Source organism: Scyliorhinus torazame, chromosome 5 (genome assembly GCF_047496885.1).
Source record: "Scyliorhinus torazame isolate Kashiwa2021f chromosome 5, sScyTor2.1, whole genome shotgun sequence".
NCBI lineage: Eukaryota > Metazoa > Chordata > Chondrichthyes > Carcharhiniformes > Scyliorhinidae > Scyliorhinus > Scyliorhinus torazame.
The window spans coordinates 117,126,053-117,147,990 of record NC_092711.1 but is presented as its reverse complement, the minus strand read 5'-3'; the positions used below and the strand labels follow the sequence as shown (position 1 = coordinate 117,147,990).

Here is a 21,938-nt window from a genome sequence, read left to right as displayed (position 1 = left end):
GATAGCCATTTCTTGACTTCCGGGTGCGGCGATGACCAGCTGAGTCGCACGTTTCGGCAGCTCCCGGTGGAACGGACTTTTGGGCTCTTAATAAGAGCCCCAACGGCAATTTTAACGGCTAAAAGTACTGTGCGGTAAACAAGAAGGGAATCTCCCCTGGATACAGATGGAAAAAGGAGAGGAAAGTGGCCGGATTGCGGTGGATCCTTTAGAGCAGCGGCAAGGAAGGCAAGCAAAAACCAAGATGGCGTCGGAAGGTGGCAGTTTAATATGGGGCCCTGAACAACACGAGTTTTTGAAACGCTGCGTGGAAGAGCTTAAAAAGATGAAGAAGGAGCTGTTGGCCCCGATATTACAGGCGATTGAAGGGCTAAAAGATGAGCAAAAGACCCAGGAGCGGCATATGTGAGCACGATGCTGCACTCGTTAATGGGAGCGGAGGCCCCGGCGGGTCCGTTGGAGGTGGAGGGAGCATACCGAGTGATGGCGCGAGGACCAAGAGCAGGAGAAATTCCCAGAGCCATAGTGGTGAGATTCCTCCGTTTTAAGGACAGAGAGATGGTCCTCAGATGGGCAAAGAAAACTCGGAGCAGTAGGTGGGAGAACGCGGTGATCCGCGTATATCAAGACTGGAGTGCGGAGGTGGCGAGAAGGAGGGCGAGCTTTAATCGGGCCAAGAAGATTAAATTTGGAATGCTGCAGCCGGCAAGACTGTGGGTCACATATCAAGGGAAGCACCACTACTTTGAAACGGCAGATGAGGCGTGGACATTTATTGTTGAAGAGAAATTGGAATAAGCGGGTTAATAAATAAGAACGTTTGAGACAAAGTGGTGGGGCGAATATGGGGGGTGAAGAGGGGGGGGGGGGGAAAGGGGGGAAGAGATGATTTTTATGTTGTTAATCCTGCGACCCGGTAATTTTTCTCTCTTCCACAAGTTGTGGGGGAGGGAGGAAGGGAGGTGGAGGAGCTGGGGGCGTTGGCCATTGGGGGCGGGGCCAAAAGGGAAGTATGGGCTTTGTTCCCGCGCTATGTTAATTATGGCGGGAATAGGGAAGCAGGAAGGAGGGGGCGTCGCACGGTGCGAGCCGAGGTCACGGGGGGAAGCCGAGGTCGGCCGGAGTTTGCTGACTTCTGGGAGCAACATGGGGGGTGTAACTACGCTAGTGGGGGATCTAGCGGGGAGGGTGGGAGGGGGGATTTACTGGGTTGCTGCTGCTGGGGAGAAGGGGGAGCTGGTATGGGGTGGGGTGGGCGGGGCGGGAGGGCACCGCCTGGGGGGGACACAGCTGCGTGGGAACCGGGTGAGGAACTGGATAAAAGGGGATGGCTAATCGACAAGGGGGGGGGTAAAGAGCCCCCCAACCCGGCTGATCACGTGGAATGTGAGAGGGCTGAACGGGCTGATAAAGAGGGCACGGGTACTCGCACACCTTAAGAAACTTAAGGCAGATGTGGTTATGTTACAGGTGACGCATTTGAAACTGATAGACCAGGTTAGACTACGCAAAGGATGGGTGGGGCAGGTGTTTCACTCGGGGCTAGATGCGAAAAACAGGGGGGTGGCTATACTAGTGGGGAAGCGGGTAATGTTTGAGGCAAAGACCAAAGTGGCGGATAGTGGGGGCAGATACGTGATGGTGAGTGGCAAATTACAGGGGGAGGCGGTGGTCTTAGTGAACGTACATGCCCCGAACTGGGATGATGCCAACTTTATGAGGCGCATGTTAGGACGTATCCCGGACCTAGAGGTGGGGAAGTTGGTAATGGGTGGAGATTTTAACACGGTGCTGGAACCAGGGCTGGACAGATCGAGGTCCAGGACTGGAAGGAGGCCGGCAGCAGCCAAGGTGCTTAAAGACTTTATGGAGCAGATGGGAGGAGCAGACCCATGGAGATTTAGCAGACCTAGGAGTAAGGAGTTTTCGTTTTTCTCCTATGTCCACAAAGTTTATTCGTGAATAGACTTTTTGTTTTGGGAAGGGCGCTTTTCCCGAAGGTGAGGGGGACGGAGTATGCGGCCATAGCTATTTCGGATCACGCTCCACATTGGGTGGACTTGGAGATAGGGGAGGAAAAGGAACGGCGTCCACCCTGGAGAATGGACACGGGACTAATGGCGGATGAGGGGGGTGTGTCTAAGGGTGAGGGGGTGTATTGAAAAGTACTTGGAACTCAATGATAATGGGGAGGTCCAGGTGGGAGTGGTCTGGGAGGCGCTGAAGGCAGTGGTTAGAGGGGAGCTGATATCAATCAGGGCACATAAAGGAAAGCAGGAGAGTAGGGAACGGGAGCGGTTGCTGCAAGAACTTCTGAGGGTGGACAGGCAATATGCAGAGGCACCGGAGGAGGGACTGTACAGGGAAAGGCAAAGGCTACACGTAGAATTTGATTTGCTGACAACGGGTACTGCAGAGGCACAGTGGAGGAAGGCACAGGGTGTACAGTACGAATATGGGGAGAAGGCGAGCAGGTTGCTGGCCCACCAATTGAGGAAAAGGGGAGCAGCGAGGGAAATAGGGGGAGTGAGGGATGAGGAGGGAGAGATGGAGCGGGGAGCGGAGAGAGTGAATGGAGTGTTCAAGGCATTCTATGAAAGATTATATGAAGCTCAGCCCCCGGATGGGAAGGAGAGAATAATGTGTTTTCTGGACCAGCTGGAATTTCCTAAGGTGGAGGAGCAGGAGAGGGTGGGATTGGGAGCACAGATCGAAATGGAGGAAGTAGTGAAAGGAATTAGGAGCATGCAGGCGGGGAAGGCCCCGGGACCGGATGGATTCCCAGCTGAATTTTACAGGAAATATGTGGACTTGCTCACCCCGCTACTGATGAGAACCTTTTAATGAGGCGAGGGAAAGGGGACAGCTGCCCCCGACTATGTCAGAGGCAACGATATCGCTCCTCCTAAAGAAGGAAAAAGACCCGCTGCAATGCGGGTCCTATAGGCCTATTTCCCTCCTAAACGTAGACGCTAAGATTCTGGCCAAGGTAATGGCAACGAGGATAGAGGATTGTGTCCCGGGGGTGGTCCATGAGGACCAAACTGGGTTTGTGAAGGGGAGACAGCTGAATACGAATATACGGAGGCTGCTAGGGGTAATGATGATGCCCCCACCAGAGGGGGAAGCGGAGATAGTGGTGGCGATGGATGCCGAGAAAGCATTTGATAGAGTGGAGTGGGATTATTTGTGGGAGGTGTTGAGGAGATTTGGCTTTGGAGATGAGTATATTAGATGGATACAGCTGCTGTATAGGGCCCCGATGGCGAGCGTGGTCACGAATGGACGGGGGTCTGCGTATTTTTGGCTCCATAGAGGGACGAGGCAGGGATGTCCTCTGTCCCCATTATTGTTTGCACTGGCGATTGAGCCCCTGGCAATAGCATTGAGGGGTTCCAGGAAGTGGAGGGGAGTACTCAGGGGAGGAGAAGAACACCGGGTATCTCTGTATGCGGACGATTTGTTGTTGTATGTGGCGGACCCGGCGGAGGGGATGCCAGAGATAATGCGGATACTTGGGGAGTTTGGAGAATTTTCAGGATATAAACTGAACATGGGGAAAAGTGAGTTGTTTGTGGTGCATCCAGGGGAGCAGAGCGAGAAATAGAGGACTTACCGCTGAGGAAGGTAACAAGGGACTTTCGCTCCTTGGGGATCCAGATAGCCAAGAATTGGGGTACATTGCATAGGTTAAATTTAACGCGGTTGGTGGAACAGATGGAGGAGGACTTCAAGAGATGGGACATGGTATCCCTGTCACTGGCAGGGAGGGTGCAGGCGGTTAAAATGGTGGTCCTCCCGAGATTCCTCTTTGTGTTTCAGTGCCTCCCGGTGGTGATTACGAAGGCTTTTTTCAAAAGGATTGAGAAGAGTATCATGAGTTTTGTGTGGGCCGGGAAGACCCCGAGAGTGAGGAAGGGATTTTTGCAGCGTAGTAGGGATGAGGGGGGGCTGGCACTACCGAGCCTAAGTGAGTACTACTGGGCCGCCAATATCTCAATGGTATGTAAGTGGATGGGAGAAGAGGAGGGAGCGGCGTGGAAGAGATTGGAGAGGGCGTCCTGCAGGGGGACTAGCCTACAAGCAATGGTGACGGCGCCGTTGCCGTTCTCACCAAAGAAATACACCACAAGCCCGGTGGTGGTGGCTACTCTGAAAATTTGGGGGCAGTGGAGACGGCATGGGGGAAAGACGGGAGCCTCGGTGTGGTCCCCGATAAGAAATAACCATAGGTTTGCTCCGGGGAGAATGGATGGGGGATTTGGAACATGGCAAAGAGCAGGAGTAACACAATTGAGAGATCTGTTTGTAGATGGGACGTTTGCAAGTCTGGGAGCACTGACCGAAAAATATGGGTTGCCCCAAGGGAATGCATTCCGGCATATGCAACTGAGGGCTTTTGCGAGGCAACAGGTGAGGGAATTCCCGCAGCTCCCGGCGCAGGACAGAGTGATCTCAAAGACATGGGTGGGGGACGGTAAGGTATCAGACATATATAGGGAAATGAGGGACGAGAGGGAGATTATGATAGATGAGCTGAAAGGGAAATGGGAAGAAGAGCTGGGGGAGGAGATTGAGGAGGGGCTGTGGGCGGATGGGCTGATGCCCTAAGTAGGGTAAACTCATCGTCCTCGTGTGCCAGGCTAAGCCTGATATAATTTAAGGTGTTACACAGGGCGCATATGAGTGGAGCACGGCTCAGTAAATTTTTTGGAGTAGAGGATAGGTGTGCGAGATGCTCGAGAAGCCCAGCGAATCACACCCACATGTTCTGGTCATGTCCGGCACTACAGGGGTTTTGGGTGGGGGTGACAAAGGTGCTTTCGAAGGTGGTGGGGGTCCAGGTCGAACCAAGCTGGGGGTTGGCTATATTCGGGGTTGCAGGAGAGCCGGGAGTGCAGGAGGAGAACGAGGCTGATGTTTTGGCCTTTGCGTCCTTAGTAGCCCGGCGCAGGATACTGTTGATGTGGAAGGAAGCCAAGCCCCCGGGTGTGGAGACCTGGATAAATGACATGGCAGGGTTTATAAAGCTGGAACGGATTAAGTTCGTCCTAAGGGGATCGGCTCAAGGGTTCACCAGGCGGTGGCAACCGTTCGTCGAATACCTCACAGAAAGATAGAGGGAATGGAAAAGAAGAAGATAGCAGCAGCAACCCAGGGGGGGAGGGGGGGAGGGGGGGGGGGGGGGGGGGAGGAACCAGAAGGACTCTCAGGGATGTTAGTGTATAAGTATAATATGTATAGGTTGTTGTTATAGGTAATTGTACACTGGACTGCTGAATTGTAAATTTGGAGAGTTTGTATTTGGGACAAGGCAGTTGCCATTTAGTTTTGTTTTTTAATTTTGATGTTGTTTATATATTATTTATTTCTTGTTTAAAAAACTGGCCATTGTTATTTATATTGTTATATTACTGTGTAAAAGATACACATTGTACTGTTATGGTTGGCCAAAAATTTTGAATAAAATATATTTTTTAAAAAAAGATAGCCATTTCTTATAGTTGTTACTTGGATTCAACTTGTCTCTATTCCCATGCCGAAGGATTTCTGAATCAGATTGGAGGATAACATTTGGGAAAGCTCGATTCTCCACCAATTCCCAGTTCCAGTCTCGCTGGCCGATAACAGAGGTGTCTGTGTGTGTAATGTACAGGTCATCATAGAGTATCATAGAAATTACAGTGCAGAAGGAGGCCATTCAGCCCATCGAGTCTGCTCCGGCTCTTGGAAAGAGCACCCTACCCAAGGTCAACACCTCCACCCTATCCCCATAACCCAGTAACCCCACCCAACACTAAGGGCAATTTATCAGGGCCAATCCACCTAACCTGCACATCTTTGGACTGTGGGAGGAAACCGGAGCACCCGGAGGAAACCCACGCACACACGGGAAGAACGTGCAGACTCCACACAGACAGTGACCCAAGCTGGGAATCGAACCTGAGACCCTGGAGCTGTGAAGCAATTGTGCTAATCACCATGCTACCGTGCTGCCCCTGTCAGTAAGAATTGTCAGCAAGGATTAATCAGCAATTTCTAATTGGAGATGTTAATCAGTGGAATGTTCAGACATTCAATTGTAGAGTTTCACACAAAATCTCAATTTGAGATTGAAGTAAAAGTCCAGAATCTTGTTGCGAACTAATTTCTGATGAGAGTTCCTGGATTATGGGGAAAGATCACAGACAGCAGTTCCAGAAGGGACACTGCAGCCCCGAGAACACAATCAGCTATAGATCCAGAATAATAAACTCCAGCGCAGTTAAACAGTGGATTAACATTAGTAGATACCCCAACTGTCAGGACTAATGTGATTCGGGCCTGCTTGTCATTAACAGCAGCAATAACAGCAGAATCCAATCCCTGAGTCACTTGTGACATCGCTGGTGTTTCAGTAGCTGGGATGAATCAATGAATCCCTTCCCACACTCACAGCAGGTGAACGGCCTCTCCCCAGTATGAACCCGTTCATGTCTCAGCAGTTGGCATGAATCTGTGAATCCCTTCCCACACATGGAGCAGGTGAATGGCCTCTCCCCAGTGTGAGCGCGCTGGTGTACAATGAGACTGCCTGAGTGCCTGAAGCTCCTTCCACAGTCAGGGCAGTTGAATGGTTTCTCCTTCGTGTGAACTCGCTGATGTTTCAGCAGAGTGGATGAAAGCCTAAAGCTCATTCCACAGGAGGTGCAGCTGAATGGTTTCTCCCCAGTGTGAACTCGCTGGTGTGCCACTAGGTTAGAAGAATTAATGAATCCCTTCGCACATACAGAGCAGGTGAATGGTCTCTCCCCGGTGTGAACTCGCCGGTGTAATGCTAGATTGTATGACTGAATGAATCCTTTCCCACAGACAGAGCAGGTGTATGGCCTCTCTCCAGTGTGAACTCGCTGGTGTAACGCTAGGTTGGATGACTGACTGAAATCTTTCCCGCATAAAGAGCAGCTGAAGGGCCTCTCCCCTGTGTGGACGCGTCGATGAGTTTCCAACTTGGATGGGCAAGTGAATGCCTTCCCACAGTCCCCACATATCCATGGTTTTTCTGAGGTGTTGGTGTCATCTTGTCTCTCCATGTTGGACATGAGCACGGTCTCTTCCTGCTGTGAATGGTGTGATGTTTTCTCAGGCTGTGCAACTGGTTAAACCTCTTTCCACAGTCAGTTTACGAGAACACTCTCGCTCAATGTGTGTCTGGGTCTCAATGCTTTTCCAGTCACACTGATGTTTGAAATACTTAACCACAGACAGAACAGATAAATATTTCTCTTTCCATATTCAGAGTCCGAAGATACCCAGGTCCTGTTGACTCTGAAGATCTTGAAGTTTGTTTTCGCTTTCCTGTCCACAAATCCTCTCCTAATATCCTGTAAAAGGAATTTACAAAGGTCACAATTGTCAGTCCTGGAAGAAATTCAGAATTAAGTTTTAGTTTCTATGGAACATTTTTCTGTCTTGTTCCCCCAAAGCTGTAAATCCCCATCCCATACACCCTCCTCCCTGGTCTGAAATCCAAATAAAGTGTCAGATTGTCATAGAATCTCACTCGTCATAGAATTTACAGTGCAGAAGGAGGCCATTCGGCCCATCGAGTCTGCACCGGTTCTTGGAAAGAGCACCCAACCCAAGGTCCACACCTCCACCCTATCCCCACAACCCATTAACCCCACCCAACACTAAGGGCAATTTTGGACACTAAGGGCAATTTAGCATAGCCAATCCACCTAACCTGCACATCTTTGGACTGTGGGAGGAAACCAGGGCACCCGGAGGAAACCCACGCATACACGGGGAGGATGTGCAGACTCCACACAGACAGTGACCCAAGCCGGGATCGAACCTGGGACCCTGGAGCTGTGAATCAATTGTGCTATCCACAATGCTACGGTGCTTCCCTCCACAATGCTACCGTGCTGCCCTTGACTGTGTGGAGATTTAATGAGCAATCGTGAAGGTGGTTTCTCCAAACCTCCCAGGGTTGCCATCCTTCTTTCTCTCCATCTCCAACTAAGTTAAACCTGATACCGTTCTCAGGGCCTATTCTGATTTCTGGTTGTCTTCCTGTTGCCTAATTAACTCAAATTAAATATTGAGGAAACTGAAGCCACTGTTTTCAGTCCCTATACCAATCTCCGATCCCAAGATACCGAATCCATCCCTCTCCCTGGTAACAGTCCCACTGCAACCTCAGTGTCACATTTGATCCCAAGATGAGTTTCTGTTCTCCTATCACTAAGACTGCCTGTTTCCACTTACACTACAGCACCTGGTCTCGCTTCTGACTCAATGCCTCTGGTGCTGAAACCCAAAATCATGCCTTCGTAAGCTCCAGACTCGGCTGTTCCAATACATTCCTGGCTGCTTGCCCACATTCTACCCCAGAAACCTGAAATGAAATGCGCTTATTGTCACAAGTAGGCTTGAAATGAAGTTACTGTGAAAAGCCCCTAGTCGCCACATTCCGGCGCCTGTTCGAGGAGGCTGGTATGGGAATTGAACCATGCTGCTGGCCTGCCTTGGTCTGCTTCAAAAGCCAGCTCTTTAGCCCTGTGCTAAACCAGCCCTGGACTTGAAACCATCTAAACGTCTGCTGTCTTAATTCACAGCCAGTTTCTTTCCCCTATGACCCCTGTGCTCTCTGACTTGCATTGGCTCCCAGTCAATTCTCACCCTTGTTTTCAAATCCCTTCATTGCCTCGTCGCTCCGCCTCTGGAATCTCCTACAGCCCCATAACCCTCCGAGATATCTGCGCTCCTCTAATCCTGGTCTCTTGCGCACTCCCTATTATAATTGCTCTGCCATTTGCGGCCATGTTTTCAGTTCCCTCGGCCCCAAGCACTGGATTCCCTCCCTGAACCTCCCCGTCTCCACCTCACTTTCCCCCTTTAAGACTCAATTTAAAACTTACCTCTTTAATCAGATTTTTGGTCCCCTGCCGAATATCTTTTTCTGTGTCTGGGTGTCTCACTTTGTTTTATAATATTCCTGTGTTGACTGGGATGATTTATGATGTTAAAGGTGTTATATAAATAGAAGTTGTTGTTGTTGACTGTAACCCTGACCTCCTGTTTTACATCCCATTGGTTTCACAACAAATTCTATCTCTGATTATATTCCCCTGTGGATTTGGAGCCTTTCTAGAGACGTCAGCCGTTAACTCAGGCCTGTCACCGGGAGCAGGCCGCAGCTGTCCCCCCGCTCGATGCAAACCAGGGCCCGGAAACTTCTTATTGGGGTTTGGAGCCTCCATCGGGTTTCAGCGAAACCTCCTGGCCGAGACCAGCATCGGCACTGCGCATGCTCCAGCTCACAATGCCCAGGGAGTGATTGACGGCAGCTGTGGACCAATAGGAGGCAACGGTTGGGTCTCGCGGACCGAAAGGTCGCGGCTGGTCTTCCAACGAATCGGAGTGAATGAGGGGCGGGGCTGAGCCCGGATGTCCCTTGTTACAAACTAGAGCATGCGCAGTGCCGTTTATTGCTCAGGATTGAGGAGGTTGTGTTGAAACTTTTGGCTCTGAGGTACCGCCGGGTGAGTCCTGAGGGAGGAATGGAGCCGGCGGGTCGGGAGGCTTCATAAACCCCCCGCACAGGCCTGAAACCTCCAATACGAAATTGAAATGCGGCATTTGAACCGGCGAAAGCTGCTCGGTCTTTTCCCCGAAACAGGCCCGAGCTAACGGACGCCATTTTCTCAGGAGACTGTGTTTGGCCTGGCGCATGCGCATACATTGAGCCCAAGGCTCTGCCCAACCATTCACTCTGATTGGTTGGAGGATCAGTCGCTCAGGTTCGGTCCTCCAGCTCCACCCCCTCTTCCAATTGGTCGCTACCTGCCGTCAATCAGTCCCGGGCATTGTGAGTTGGAGTAAACCCTTCAGAATAAATCTCCACTCCCTGGTTTGCCGCTGCGGAGCTTGTTTGCTTCACACGCGACCTTCATGGTGGAACAGCCCGGAGTGGGCGGGGCTTCAGGGTTCCAGTCACCAGGAGAGAAAATGGTGAATAATTGGTTTTATTGTCACTCTGCAGAGGGAGTTGAGAACTGAACCCAGCCAGAATGGAGGGGATAAATTGTAAGGATTGGGATAGAGACCATGGTGTGCTGGGTTTGGTGGGCTGTCCAATCTCATGGTGAAAATGAAGGCACAACCTGTCCTGGAAGACCATGTGAGTGGTGGGTGGGATTCTGCCAGAGCTGAGGCCAGGCTGTGTGGGGGCAGTTTCTGCCAGAGCTGCTGAAACACAGACAGTAAAGTGCAAATTTCTATACCTTGACAAAGGTCCAATATGTTGGAAAAATAGCATCCATGCAGCCTGGGACAGTGGACTCAAATACAGGACTATCGTCTAAAATATGGTATGATTAATCATCCTGAGATCTGCATTCCAGCACAGGGAGAATGCATGGGATTAGGACTTATGGTTTTGCAAGCACAAGTGAGGAAAACATGTTTCATGGAAAATAAAATTGTCTGTTCAGAATTTCTTTCCTGTATTTAAAGTTTTGTAAACTTTTCCAGGGCATTATAATGGGTGGATTTATAAACAGGAAGCTCAAACTGAACATCACAGCATGATCTGACAAGAGTTACTGATTCACCACGGCGTGAATATCATCAGTCTGGCCTTCGGTTACACTAGCGCATTCGCACTGAGAAGAAGCCATTCAGCTGCACAACCTGTGAAGAGAAATTCAAGTCCTTATCCATGATCGCTGAACACTAGCGAGTTCACACAGGTCAGAAACCATTCATTTGCTTTGTTTGTGGAGAGGGATTCACTCAGATATTCACCATCCAGTCACACCACCAAATACATACAAATGTGGATCCATTCAAGTGCACTACCTGTGGAGAGAGTTTCAGTCAGTCAGCTGACCTCAGTGAGCACCAACGCACTCACACTGGGGAGAAGCCGTTCACCTCAGTGTGTGGGAAGGGATTCCCTTGGTCATCCCAACTGCTAACACATCAGTGGGATCACACCGGGGGGGGGGAGACTGTTCACCTGCTCCTTGTGTGGAGTGGGATTCACTCAGTCACAACACCTGCTGAGACACCAGTGAGTTCACAAGTGAGTGCAGGGACTGGAATCTGCTGTTTTGCTGCTGCTAATCACATCCAGGATTGATAGTCTGACAATATCTGGTTTGATTCTGCTGATGTTAACAATTCCAATAACTGGCTGCAGTTTAATATTCTGGAGATGTCACTGCTTTTTGGGGCTGCAATGTCTCTTTTGAAAAGCACCACCTGTGATCTTTCTTTTTCATTCAAGAACTCTCAACAGAAACTTGTTTAGAATAAATATGAACTTTTTACTTCAATCCTAAATTTGTCTATGATGCAAAATCTGCAGTTCAGTTTCTGAAATGTTCTGCTAATTAACATCTCCAATGGGAAACTGTTGATTAATCTTTCCTGATCATTCTTACTGACTTCTTCAGAGTGGCAAATCCATTATGCAATGAAATTCCAAACAGGCACATCAACATTGATATTGATGAAGTTTGGAAGTTGCTGCGTTGAATCATTTCTGACACAGTAGCAGCAACATTTGGTAAAGGTGGAATCCACAACAAAGACTGGTTTTGAGACCCACTCAGCAGAGATAACATCTGTACCTGATGTACAACATAAGCCCGACAGCTAGAACACTTGAAAGTAACCAGGACAGATGTGTAAAAAGCAGGGAGATACTGTGGAAATAAACATTGGATCAGCCAACATCAATAATTCCAAACTGCCTGTGACAATGGAAATAGATGTGCTAAGTTTGATGTGACTTAGGGCGCTTTATCCTGCATGCACCAAAGTCACTGCCCTGAAATCGTCAGATTGTGAAGTTATTACTGACAGAAATAAACAGATATCCCGCTAGATTGAACATGACTGTGAGCTGTCCTTCTATGAGATGGACATCTCCCAGTCTCTGATTGTCTCGCAGATTCATGACATGGTTGAGTTGGAGCAAGAACCCTCATCATTTGAGCTGGAAAAGCCCATTGATTACTGAGCAAGCAGAAAGGTGCCCAGCCAGGATAGAATTCCAGCTGAGCTGCTCACACACAGAAAGTCCCAGCGACTGTCACACTTTCCTGACTGTCTCCTTCTCTGTTGTGAGGTTGTCAGCTGCTCCTCATTTCGAGGGTAATGTCTGTTCAGAGTCACGTGTTTCTCTTATTTGTCATCTTGTGACTGGAGAAGGTGATTCTCAACCCACAGATCTTGGAACTGTGGGGCAGGGTGTCCCATGTAAAGTGGGATTCAGCGAACTGGATTTGCTCCCTCTCGTTAAGGTTTTGGAACTCAAATGAGTTCAAGCTCGATTGTCAAGTTATTGCTAGAGTAACTGATTAGGAGAAAACTCTTCCCAGTCATTAACATTAATGCTTATTACATAATGTTTATTAGATGGGGTTGATTGTGCCTCTTGGTACATGTTGGTCCGTCAGACCTGACATTGAATGACTGAATCTGAAGTCTGTCACTAAGTTCTCTCTGATGGGATGGAGAATCAGGGTGGGGGCAAAGTGCCTCAAGGTCAGTGATGGACGGGAATGGGTACAAAATGAACCCGGGTAATGGTGAGAACCATGAAATCATCACAAACAATCAGAGTAACGTGTTAGAAAACTAACAAATGACTTGGACGGCTGGGATGGTTATCAAATTTACTGATGACACAAAGATAGGTCGGAATATAAATTATCAAGAAGACGTAAGTTAACCCACTGATAGCACGGTGACAATTTGAATTAACGACTTTGTGTTTTAAAGATTTGGCTTTATCTCATTTGTTATCTTTCAAACCAAGTGTTTGAGAACCGGAGATATGGGAGTTATCTCCAAACTGAGCATTGACTTCTGTCACTGATGTGAAAATACCATATTATGAAAATGTTCCCCTTCTCAGAGGGGTCAATAGCCAGGGGCACAGATTTAAGGTCAGGTGCAGGACATTTTGTGGGGATTTGAGGAAAATCTTTTCACCCAGAGGAATGTGGGAACCTGGAACTCGCTGTGTGAAAGGGTGGCAGAGACAGGAACCCTCCACATTTAAGAAGTGTTTAAATGAGCACTTGAAATGCCGTAGCTACAAGGCTGCGGACAAAGTCCTGGAAAATGGGATTAGAATAGATAGGTGTTTGATGGCCAGCACAGACACAATGGGCCGAAGAGCCTCTTCCTATGCTGTAAAACTCTATAACACTATGGCAGAGAGTAGGCACAATGGATCTTTTGAGGCTGGCAAGATGTATTGAGTGATGTGCCATAAGGAATCAGTGCTGGGACCGCAACTGCCCAGGCAACATCAGAGAGTGATAGAGTTTTACAGCACAGAAAGAGGCCCTTTGGCCCAACATGCCTGAGAACAAATAGCGATTCATCAGGCCCGAGTGAACGGCCGCCATCTTTATGGGAGGCAATGATAATAGTGTGCATGCACAGCCGCCATCTTTATAGGGGACAATGTGCAGCAGAGCGCACGTGTGCTGCTCTCTGTCCTGTCAGCAGGAGGAGAGAATGTTGTGAATTTTCTATCCTGGACGAACAGTGTTGGATTCTGGAAACTCCTTTTGCAGGGGGTTAGAAGGGGAGGATTTAAACACAGCAAACGCAAAGAGAATTGTTTGTCTCTTCTGAGAGAGGTCTTTAACTGGGTTGTAGCTTGGAGCTGAGGATTGAGATGGGGAGGCTCTAATTTCATTCCATCATGTGGCTGACCAGGAATCTCTCCCACTCCTGGCGTCTGCTGTTGGTGTCTGTTGGAAGGATTTACAGGCTGATGCTATGAAGAAGAGTCATACAGACTCAAAACGTTAACTCTACTTTCACTCTCCACAGACGCTGCCAGACCTGCTGAGTTTTCCAGCATTCTCTGTCTCTGTTTCAGATTCCAGCATCCACAGGACTTTACTTTTCTTGATACTCAATCTGTTTGGCCAAGTTATGAACACACTTTCCTTGGTCATCAACTCCTAGAGTGGGACTGGAACCCAGAGCTGGTTCAGAGTCAGGGTAATCTACCGCTGCACCACAACATCTCTGGAATACACAATAGAGACGAATAAATCCTAAAGAAAAATAGGAAATAATCTTTTCTTCAAACAGTTGCTAAAATGTGCAGTTCACTAAAACTGGAAGTGGTTGACATAAATAACTGAGCTGCTTTCAAAAGTAAACTAAATGAGCTGAGAGAAATGGGATCAGAAAGCAAAGCTCTCGAGCTGAGATGAGGTCAGCAGAATGAGGGGAGTCTTGTGTGGAGCAGAAACTCTAGTACGGACCAGATGGGCCGAATGGCCAATTATGTATCATATATTCTTTGTAATTAATTGTAAAATATTTTACAGGGTAATAGAAGAGGAGGATTTGAGGTCTGCAAAATCAAACCAGTTGTCAGGTCTGATGGAGTCAATCGATTCATCGGGATCTGAAGGAATTTAATTGATGTCTCAGCTGGAAATTGGTGAGAGTCCGTTCCCCTGCTCCGTGTGTGGGAGGGGATTGATACAGCTGTAAACATGCTAACACGACAGCGAGCTTGCAATAGGAGAGTCTGTTCCCCTGCTCAGTGTGTGGGAAGGGACTGATACAGATGTAAACATGCTGACACGACAGCGAGCTCGCAATAGGAGAGTCCGTTCCCCTGCTCTGTGTGTCGGAAGGGACTGACACAGCTGTAAACATGCTCAGTCTGCAGAGACACAGTCTGCAGACAAACACAGCTACACGTTCATACACAGAGATCCACACACACACAGACCTGTAAACACACACCCATGAACACACACTCACATTCTCATACACAGAGAACCACACACACACACTGATAGAAATCTAGTTTTAATATATAATACATTTATAAGGAAGAAATGCTTCAAAATCAAAACGGCTTCACTAAGGTCACGCTGTTCAAACCAATAGGCAGTGGAAACTGCTCACTGTTCATTCGCCATCACTTGGTGAATAACCTGTAACTCCAGCATTGTGGGAGCACCTTCACCACACAGACTGCAGCGGTTCAAGAAGGTCAAACATCATCTTCTCCACAGGTAACTGGGGATGGGGAATATTTGCTGCTGCTCTTGTTGGTGAAAGGACAGGGGAGTGAGAGGAGCTGATTGGCTCTGGCAGAGAGAGCCAGCACAGACCAGGATGGGCTGAATGGCCTCGGTCTGTATTGTTCCCATTCAATGATTCACTGATAAAGAAGCAATGCTGGAGACCAGGGAACAACCTCTGGAGCCAATGGCCAACCTGATACAAAGCAGCTCTTCATTGATCTGGGAGCTGCGGCCCCGCTCGGCATAAACGGGGGGAAGGGGGATCCGCTCAGTTCATTCCCGGGGTTTCCAGAGCCTCTCCGTCCACCCGCTGGACCCTCCGCCCTGCCACCCCCCCCCCCCCCCCCCCCCCTTTACCCACTGTGGACCCATCTGCCCATCACCCACACTGCGCATGCTTTGCTCACAATCTAGCCACGCCCCTCATTCACTCCCATTGGTTGGAGGACCAGCCGCTCCATCTGGTTCTCCAGACCCCCCCCCTCTATTCCTATTGGTCCGGAGCTGCTGTCAATCACTTCCCAGGCGTTGTGGCTGTGTCCAGCGCTTGCGCAGCACAGGTTGTCGCTGACGATGCGAGGAGTGGGAAAGAAACAATCGAGCGACTTTCAGGATTGGAGCCGGTGGGTGGCCGGGGAGCGATAGAAGCTGCGGAGTGAGCTGGGAGGCTTCAAAAATACCCTGTGGAGGCTTCAACTCCCGAGGAAAATGTTAACGGTCCCGTCTTAAACAGCACCGAACAGAGTGAGAGCTGAGCGGTGACAGGCCCGGGTTACCGGCCGCCATCTTTACAGAGGACAAGGTGCCGCAGGGCGCATGCGCTGAAAGCCTGGACCGGATGCCAACTCTCCCGGATTGACTGGAGTCTCCAGGAATGTTTTAATCATAGAATTTATGGTGCAGAAGGAGGTCATTCGGCCCATCGAGTCTGCACCGGCCCTTACAAAGAGCACCCTACTCAAGCCTGCATCTCTACCCTATCCCTGTAAACCAGTAACCCCCACTTGACCTTTATGGACACCAAGGGCAATTTAGCATGGCCAATCCACCTAACCCGCACATCATTTTGGGAGTAACATTCATTGTCCACCCCTAATTTTCCTTGAACTGAGTGGATTGCTCGGCCATTTCAGAGGGCATTTGAGTCAACCACATTGCTGTGGTTTGGAATCGTGTCGGCCAGACCAGGTAAGGATGGCAGATTTTCTTTTCTCTTCATTCACGGGATGTGGGTGTCGCTGGCTGGGCCAGCATTCACTGCCCAGCACTAATTGCCCTTGAACTGAGTGCATCTCAGAGAGCATTTTAAGAGTCAACAAGCTGACTGTGGATCTGTAGTCACGTGTAGGCCAGACCAGGTAAGGATAGAAGATTTCCTTCACTGAAGAACAGGAGTGAACCAGATGGGTCTTTGCAACAATCAACAATGGTTTCATGGTCATCAGTAAACTTTCAATGAATTCAAATTTTACTTTCGGCCTTGGTGAGATTCATGTCTGGGAAATCATTAGGACAGTCAAAAACGATTTTGGGATCTTTGAAAAATCATTAGAACAGTAAACAAGATTTAATTTGTCATTTTCTTTGAACATTTCTCTTCAGCAGATATAAAAATATTGAAAATGGGATAACGTTATGTAAGGTAATGAGTCCTTTTGCTTCCCAATTGGCCGAGGAAGGCAGTGTGTCACAAGGGTGGATGTGTTGACCGATTAATGGCTGGGGGATGGGGGCAGGTCATGTGATAAAACCTCCAGGAATACATTCAATCAAAGTTGGCGAGGAGAGAATGTTGTGAATTTCTATCCTAAACTGACAGTGAGGTTTCTGTAAATTTGCAGGATACCAGAAGTGGAGGTTTAACAGACGGGAAACGCAATCCAAACGTCACATCGCGATCTGACAGAGTCACTCGGTTCATCAGAATCTGAATATCAGCAGCATCTGGGTGTGGAAGGTAAAAGGTTTGTCTGTGAGGGACGATTTCAGGTCTCAGTGTGACTGGAAAATCCCAAGATTCACAAACCCTGGTTCGACCAAACCTGGAGAACTGTGTTCAGTTCTGGGCAACAAACATGAGGAAGGGTAGAATGGCCTCGGAGGGAGTGTAGCACAGATTTACCGGAGTGATATCTGAAACCTCCGGGGTTAACTTACAAAACTAGATTACACCAAAGAGTCAGAGACGTGATGGTACAGAGAATGGCACTCGGCCCGAGTCCATGCTAGCTCTCTGGAGCAGTCCAGTCAGTCCTATTCTCCTGCTCTACCCTTGTATCCTTGCAGGTTTATTTCCCTCAAATGTCTGTCCAATTTCCTTTTGAAATCAAATGATTTATATATCTATTTTCAAACTCCCTCATTGCGCTCGCTGTGTAAAAACATATATATCATATCACCTCATATCTCCTGTACCTCTTACATACAAACTAGGAACAGAGGAACAGGCCACTCGGCCCCTCGAGCCTGCTCAGCATTGAATAAGATTGCGGCTGATCTCATTCTAACCTCAACTCCACATTCCTGCCACCCCTGATGACCTTTCACCCCCTTGCTCATCAAGAATCTAACCAGCTCTGCCTTAAAAAATATTCAAGGACTCTGCTTCCACTGCCTTTTAAGGACACGAGTTCCAAAGTCTTACAGCCCTCAAGAGAATAAAAAATCCTCATCTCCATCTGAAATGGGCGACTTTTCACATTGACTTCATTGAAGCCTACTTGTGACAATAAGCGTTTATTATTCTTGTTATGACTCCTTATTTTGCAACAGTGATGCCCTCCAGTGAATACAATCCTAACCGATTCAACCTAACCTGCGCATCTTTGAACTGTGGGAGGAAACCGGTAGACCCGGAGGAAACCCACACAGACACGGGGAGAAAGTGCAAACTCCACACAGTCAGGGTGGGAATTGAACCCGGGTCCCTGGTGCTTTGAGGCAGCAGTGCTAACCACTGTGCCACCCCCTTGCAACCCTCAAGAGAAAAAAAATACTTATCCCCATCTGAAATGGGTGACCCCTCACTTTGCAACAGTGACCCCCTTGTTCCAGATTCTCCCTCAAGAGGAAACATCCTCTCCACATCCACCCTGTCAAAACCCCTCAGGATCTTATATCGTTCAATCCAGGTTTTACCCAAAACTTTAAATCTGTGTCTCGGCTGCTTGTACGATCAATGAATGGAAACAGAGTTTCTTTGTCCACCCGATGGAAATCTGGCATAATCTTGCGTACCTGAATCAAATCTCCCCTCAACCTCCTTTGCTGGAACCATTCTGGTAAATTTCCTCTGCACCTTCTCCAAGAAGCTTCACATCCTTCCTGAAGAGCTGGGCTGTTTAGCACAGGGCTAAATCACTGGCTTTGAAAGCAGACCAAGGCAGGCCAGCAGCACGGTTCAATTCCCGTAACAGCCTCCCCGAACAGGTGCCGGAATGTGGCGACTAGGGGCTTTTCACAGTAACTTCATTGAAGCCTACTTGTGACAATAAGCGATTTTCAATTTCAAGAGTGGTGACCAGAGCTTTATAAAGTTTCAGAGAATAGAACTAGACCCATAGAATTCCTACAGTGCAGAAGGAGGGCCTTTGCCCATCGAGTCTGCATCAACTCTGAAAGGGCACCCTGCCTGGGCCCACACTCCTACCCTGTCCATGTAACCCCATAGCCCCACCTAACCTGCACATCCCTGGACACTAAGGGGCAATTTATCAAGGCCAATCCACCTAACCTGCCCTTCTTTGGACTGTTGGAGGAAACCTGAGCACCGGGTGGAAACCCACGCAGACACGTGGAGAAAGTGCAAACTCCACACAGACAGTCACCAATTGAACCCAGGTCCCTAGCGCTGTGAGGCAGCAGTGCTAACCACCGTGCCACCAGAAGCATAGTTTTGGTATCAATATTACTGTTTATGAAGATCGAATTTGCTTTGCCAACTACTCTCTTAATATGTCTTGTAGATATACAAAATCCCTCTTCACCTCTCTCTCTCCTCCCAAAGAGGTCAATTGGGTCTTAGAACAATCCAGCCGTTTTCATGGTCACTTTTTCCCAGTGGCGGCCCCACAAATGACCAGATTCATTCAGCTCAATCTCACAACCTGCCTTTGTGTTTTTGTGGGTTTTCTCTCACTCCCTATTTTCTGTTTTGAATCCGTTTCACAGAGTGGTCGAAGGGGAGGCTTCAAAGTCCGGAAATTCAAACCAAGCATCACATCAGGATCTGACGGAGCCCTCAATTTATCATATCCTGAATATCATCAGAATATCATTGAACATGGAAGGAAAAAGCATTGTTCACAGTGGGGAGAAACCGTACACGTGTTGTGTGTGTGGACGAGGATTCGCTCGATCATCAGCCCTCACAAGCCACAAATGCAGTCACACTGAGGAGAAACCGGGGAAATGTGCGGACTGTGGGAAAGGATTCACTTCCCCATCCCAGCTGGAAAGTCATCGACGCCGTCACACTGGGGAGAGACCATTCACCTGCTCCAAGTGTGGGAAAGGATTCACCACTTCATCCACCCTGCAGACACACCAGCGAGTTCACACGGATGAGAGACCGTTTGAATGTCCAGACTGCGGGAAGTGCTATAAAAGTTCTGGGGACCTGATGCGCCATCAACGTGTTCACACTGACGAGAGACCGTTCAGGTGCTCTCAATGCGGGACTGGGTTCAGACAATCATCTGACCTCACTGTACATCAGCGAAGTCACACTGGGGAGAGGCCATTCGCCTGCTCCAAGTGTGGGAAGGGATTCACACGGTCATTAAACCTGAAAATGCACCAGCGAATTCACACTGGGGAGAGACCATTCACCTGCGCCAAGTGTGGGAAGGAATTCACTCAGTTATCCAACCTGCTGAGACACCAACAAGTTCACACTGGGGAGAGGCCATTCGCATGCACCAAGTGTGGGAAGGGATTCACTCAGTTATCTGACCTGCAGAAGCACCAGCGAGGTCACACTGGAGTGAGGCCATTCACCTGCTCCGAGTGTGGGAAGGGATTCACTCAGTCATCCAACCTGCTGACACACCAGCGAATTCACTCTGGGGAGAGGCCATTCGCCTGCGCCAAGTGTGGGAAGGGATTCACTCAGTTATCTGCTCTGCAGACACATCAGCGAGTTCATACTGGGGAGAGACCATTCACCTGCTCCGAGTGTGGGAAGGGATTCATCACTTCATCCCACCTCCTGAGACACCAACGTGGCCACAAGTAATCACAGTGATTGGATTTTGCTGTTCCTCACATTCAGGACAGAACCATGCTCATTTGGGTCTCTTTCTGTTGATAACAATTCCAGCCCATTTACAGGGGCTAATATTCTGGCTAAAAGTCAAATAAATTAGATTTGTGTGAAATACGCAGTGTGTTGAAACTTTTTAATATCTGACACAAGTTAGTTCCTTTTGAAATACTCTCGCTCTCCCTGTCTCTTCCATCCTCACCTCCAACAAGAAATTGGAGCTTCACAGCTCCAGGGTCCCAGGTTCGATTCTGGCTTGGGTCACTGTCTGTGCGGAGTCTGCACATCCTCCCGTGTGTGCGTGGGTTTCCTCCGGGTGCTCCGGTTTCCTCCCACAGTCCAAAGATGTGCAGGTTAGGTGGATTGGCCATGATAAATTGCCCTTAGTGTCCAAAATTGCCCTTAGTGTTGGGTGGGGTGACTGGGTTATGGGGATAGAATGGAGGTGTTGACCTTGCGTAGGGTGCTCTTTCCAAGAGCCGGTGCAGACCCGATGGGCCGAATGGCCTCCTTCTGCACTGTAAATTTGATGATAATCTATGAAGTGTGAGGAGCTTGTGGAGCTTCTTTGTGACTGAGATTGAGTAAATCCGATCAGCCGCCTCTGCTGCTTCCCTCCCTTCCACGAGCCCACCGGACCAAACTGTCTCTAAATTTCATCCTTTCCCGAGCCCTGAACCCACATCTTTCTCTAGTTTCTCTCCAATCTCCCCTCATGCCCTCAGAGCTCATCTTGTCCATGAGACCCAGCTCCTGCTCCATCAACCCTATTCCCACTGAGCTACTGATCAGCCAACTGTGTCCATGGATATTGTCAACACTTCTCTTTCTTCAGCTACTGTCCCTCTGTCCTTCAAATCTGCCATCATCACCCCCTCCTCAGTAAAACAAACCCTTGACCCTGCCATCCTTACAAATTACTGCCCAAGCTTCAACCTCCCTTTCCCCTCCAAACTCTTTGAACATTTTGTCACCTCCCAAATCCTTGCCCATCTTTCCCAGAACTCCCATGTTTGAATCCCTTCAATCAGGTCTCTGTCCTGTCACAGTAGTGAAGTACAAGAGACAACAGAATCTTACCCGGAGAGAAAGACAGACAATCCAAGAGCTTGGATCCAACATGGATATGTTCATAAGACCAGAAGACAAGGACAACAGCACAGTAATTATTTTATTATTTAAATTTAGAGTACCCAGTTATATATTTTTCCAATTCAGGGGCAATTTAGCGTGGCCAATCCACTTAACCTACACACCTTTGGGTTGGGGGGGTGAAACCCACGCAGACACGGGGAGAATGTGAAAACTCCACACAGACAGTGACCCACGGCCTGGTTGGAACCCAGGGCCGGGATCGAACCCAGGTCCTCAGTGCCGAAGGAGCACTGTCATTATTGGGAGACAACAATACCTGCTGGAGACAAGACAGACAACACGAATCACAACATCAAGCTACCTAGACCCATATACCCGAGACAGGAAGGAGAATTGGAGACGGACTGGAAGAACTCAAAGACTCCAGACACATTAACCAAAAACAGATGGAATATCTGAGGTACAACAGGCAGAACCAAGGAAGTTCTACCAGCTCCCTAAAATACACA

The 21,938-nt window shown here is 48.8% G+C and overlaps 2 protein-coding genes across 8 annotated transcripts in view; one reads left to right on the top strand and one right to left on the bottom strand.

Moving 5' to 3' along the window:
• Positions 1–5,213: 5,213 nt before the first annotated feature.
• The window catches only part of LOC140421712 (uncharacterized), a 48,946-nt gene continuing 32,221 nt past the window's right edge, over positions 5,214–21,938 (bottom strand). Inside the window, exons 4-5 of one of the 4 annotated variants that reach the window (XM_072506573.1) lie at positions 10,602–10,680; positions 5,214–7,364 (exon numbers count right to left, since the gene is read on the bottom strand). In XM_072506573.1, the coding sequence (XP_072362674.1) occupies positions 6,372–7,082 (711 nt within the window). In that variant the 5' untranslated portion in view covers positions 7,083–7,364; positions 10,602–10,680 and the 3' untranslated portion in view covers positions 5,214–6,371. Of the gene's footprint in view, positions 7,365–8,906; positions 9,479–10,601; positions 10,681–13,670; positions 14,050–21,938 lie in introns of those variants that run through there. The other 3 variants (XM_072506575.1, XM_072506574.1, XR_011947023.1) reach the window with 3 other exon arrangements.
• Positions 9,451–20,449, top strand: LOC140421706 (uncharacterized). 4 transcript variants are annotated; one of them, XM_072506548.1, is made up of 5 exons: positions 9,451–9,530; positions 10,522–10,739; positions 14,358–14,473; positions 16,913–17,028; positions 19,242–20,449. In XM_072506548.1, the coding sequence occupies exon 5, from the start codon at positions 19,354–19,356 to the stop codon at positions 20,305–20,307; it is 954 nt and encodes a 317-aa protein (XP_072362649.1). In that variant the 5' UTR covers positions 9,451–9,530; positions 10,522–10,739; positions 14,358–14,473; positions 16,913–17,028; positions 19,242–19,353; the 3' UTR covers positions 20,308–20,449. The 4 variants fall into 4 exon arrangements, with proteins under 4 accessions (XP_072362649.1, XP_072362651.1, XP_072362652.1 ...); XM_072506550.1 differs by having other exon boundaries at positions 16,913–17,035; XM_072506549.1 differs by lacking the exon at positions 9,451–9,530 and adding an exon at positions 9,699–9,999.

Bases quoted from the DNA above. Each gene is read 5' to 3' on its own strand.
- LOC140421706 (XM_072506551.1), top strand. From the start codon at position 19,354: ATGGAAGGAAAAAGCATTGTTCACAGTGGGGAGAAACCGTACACGTGT.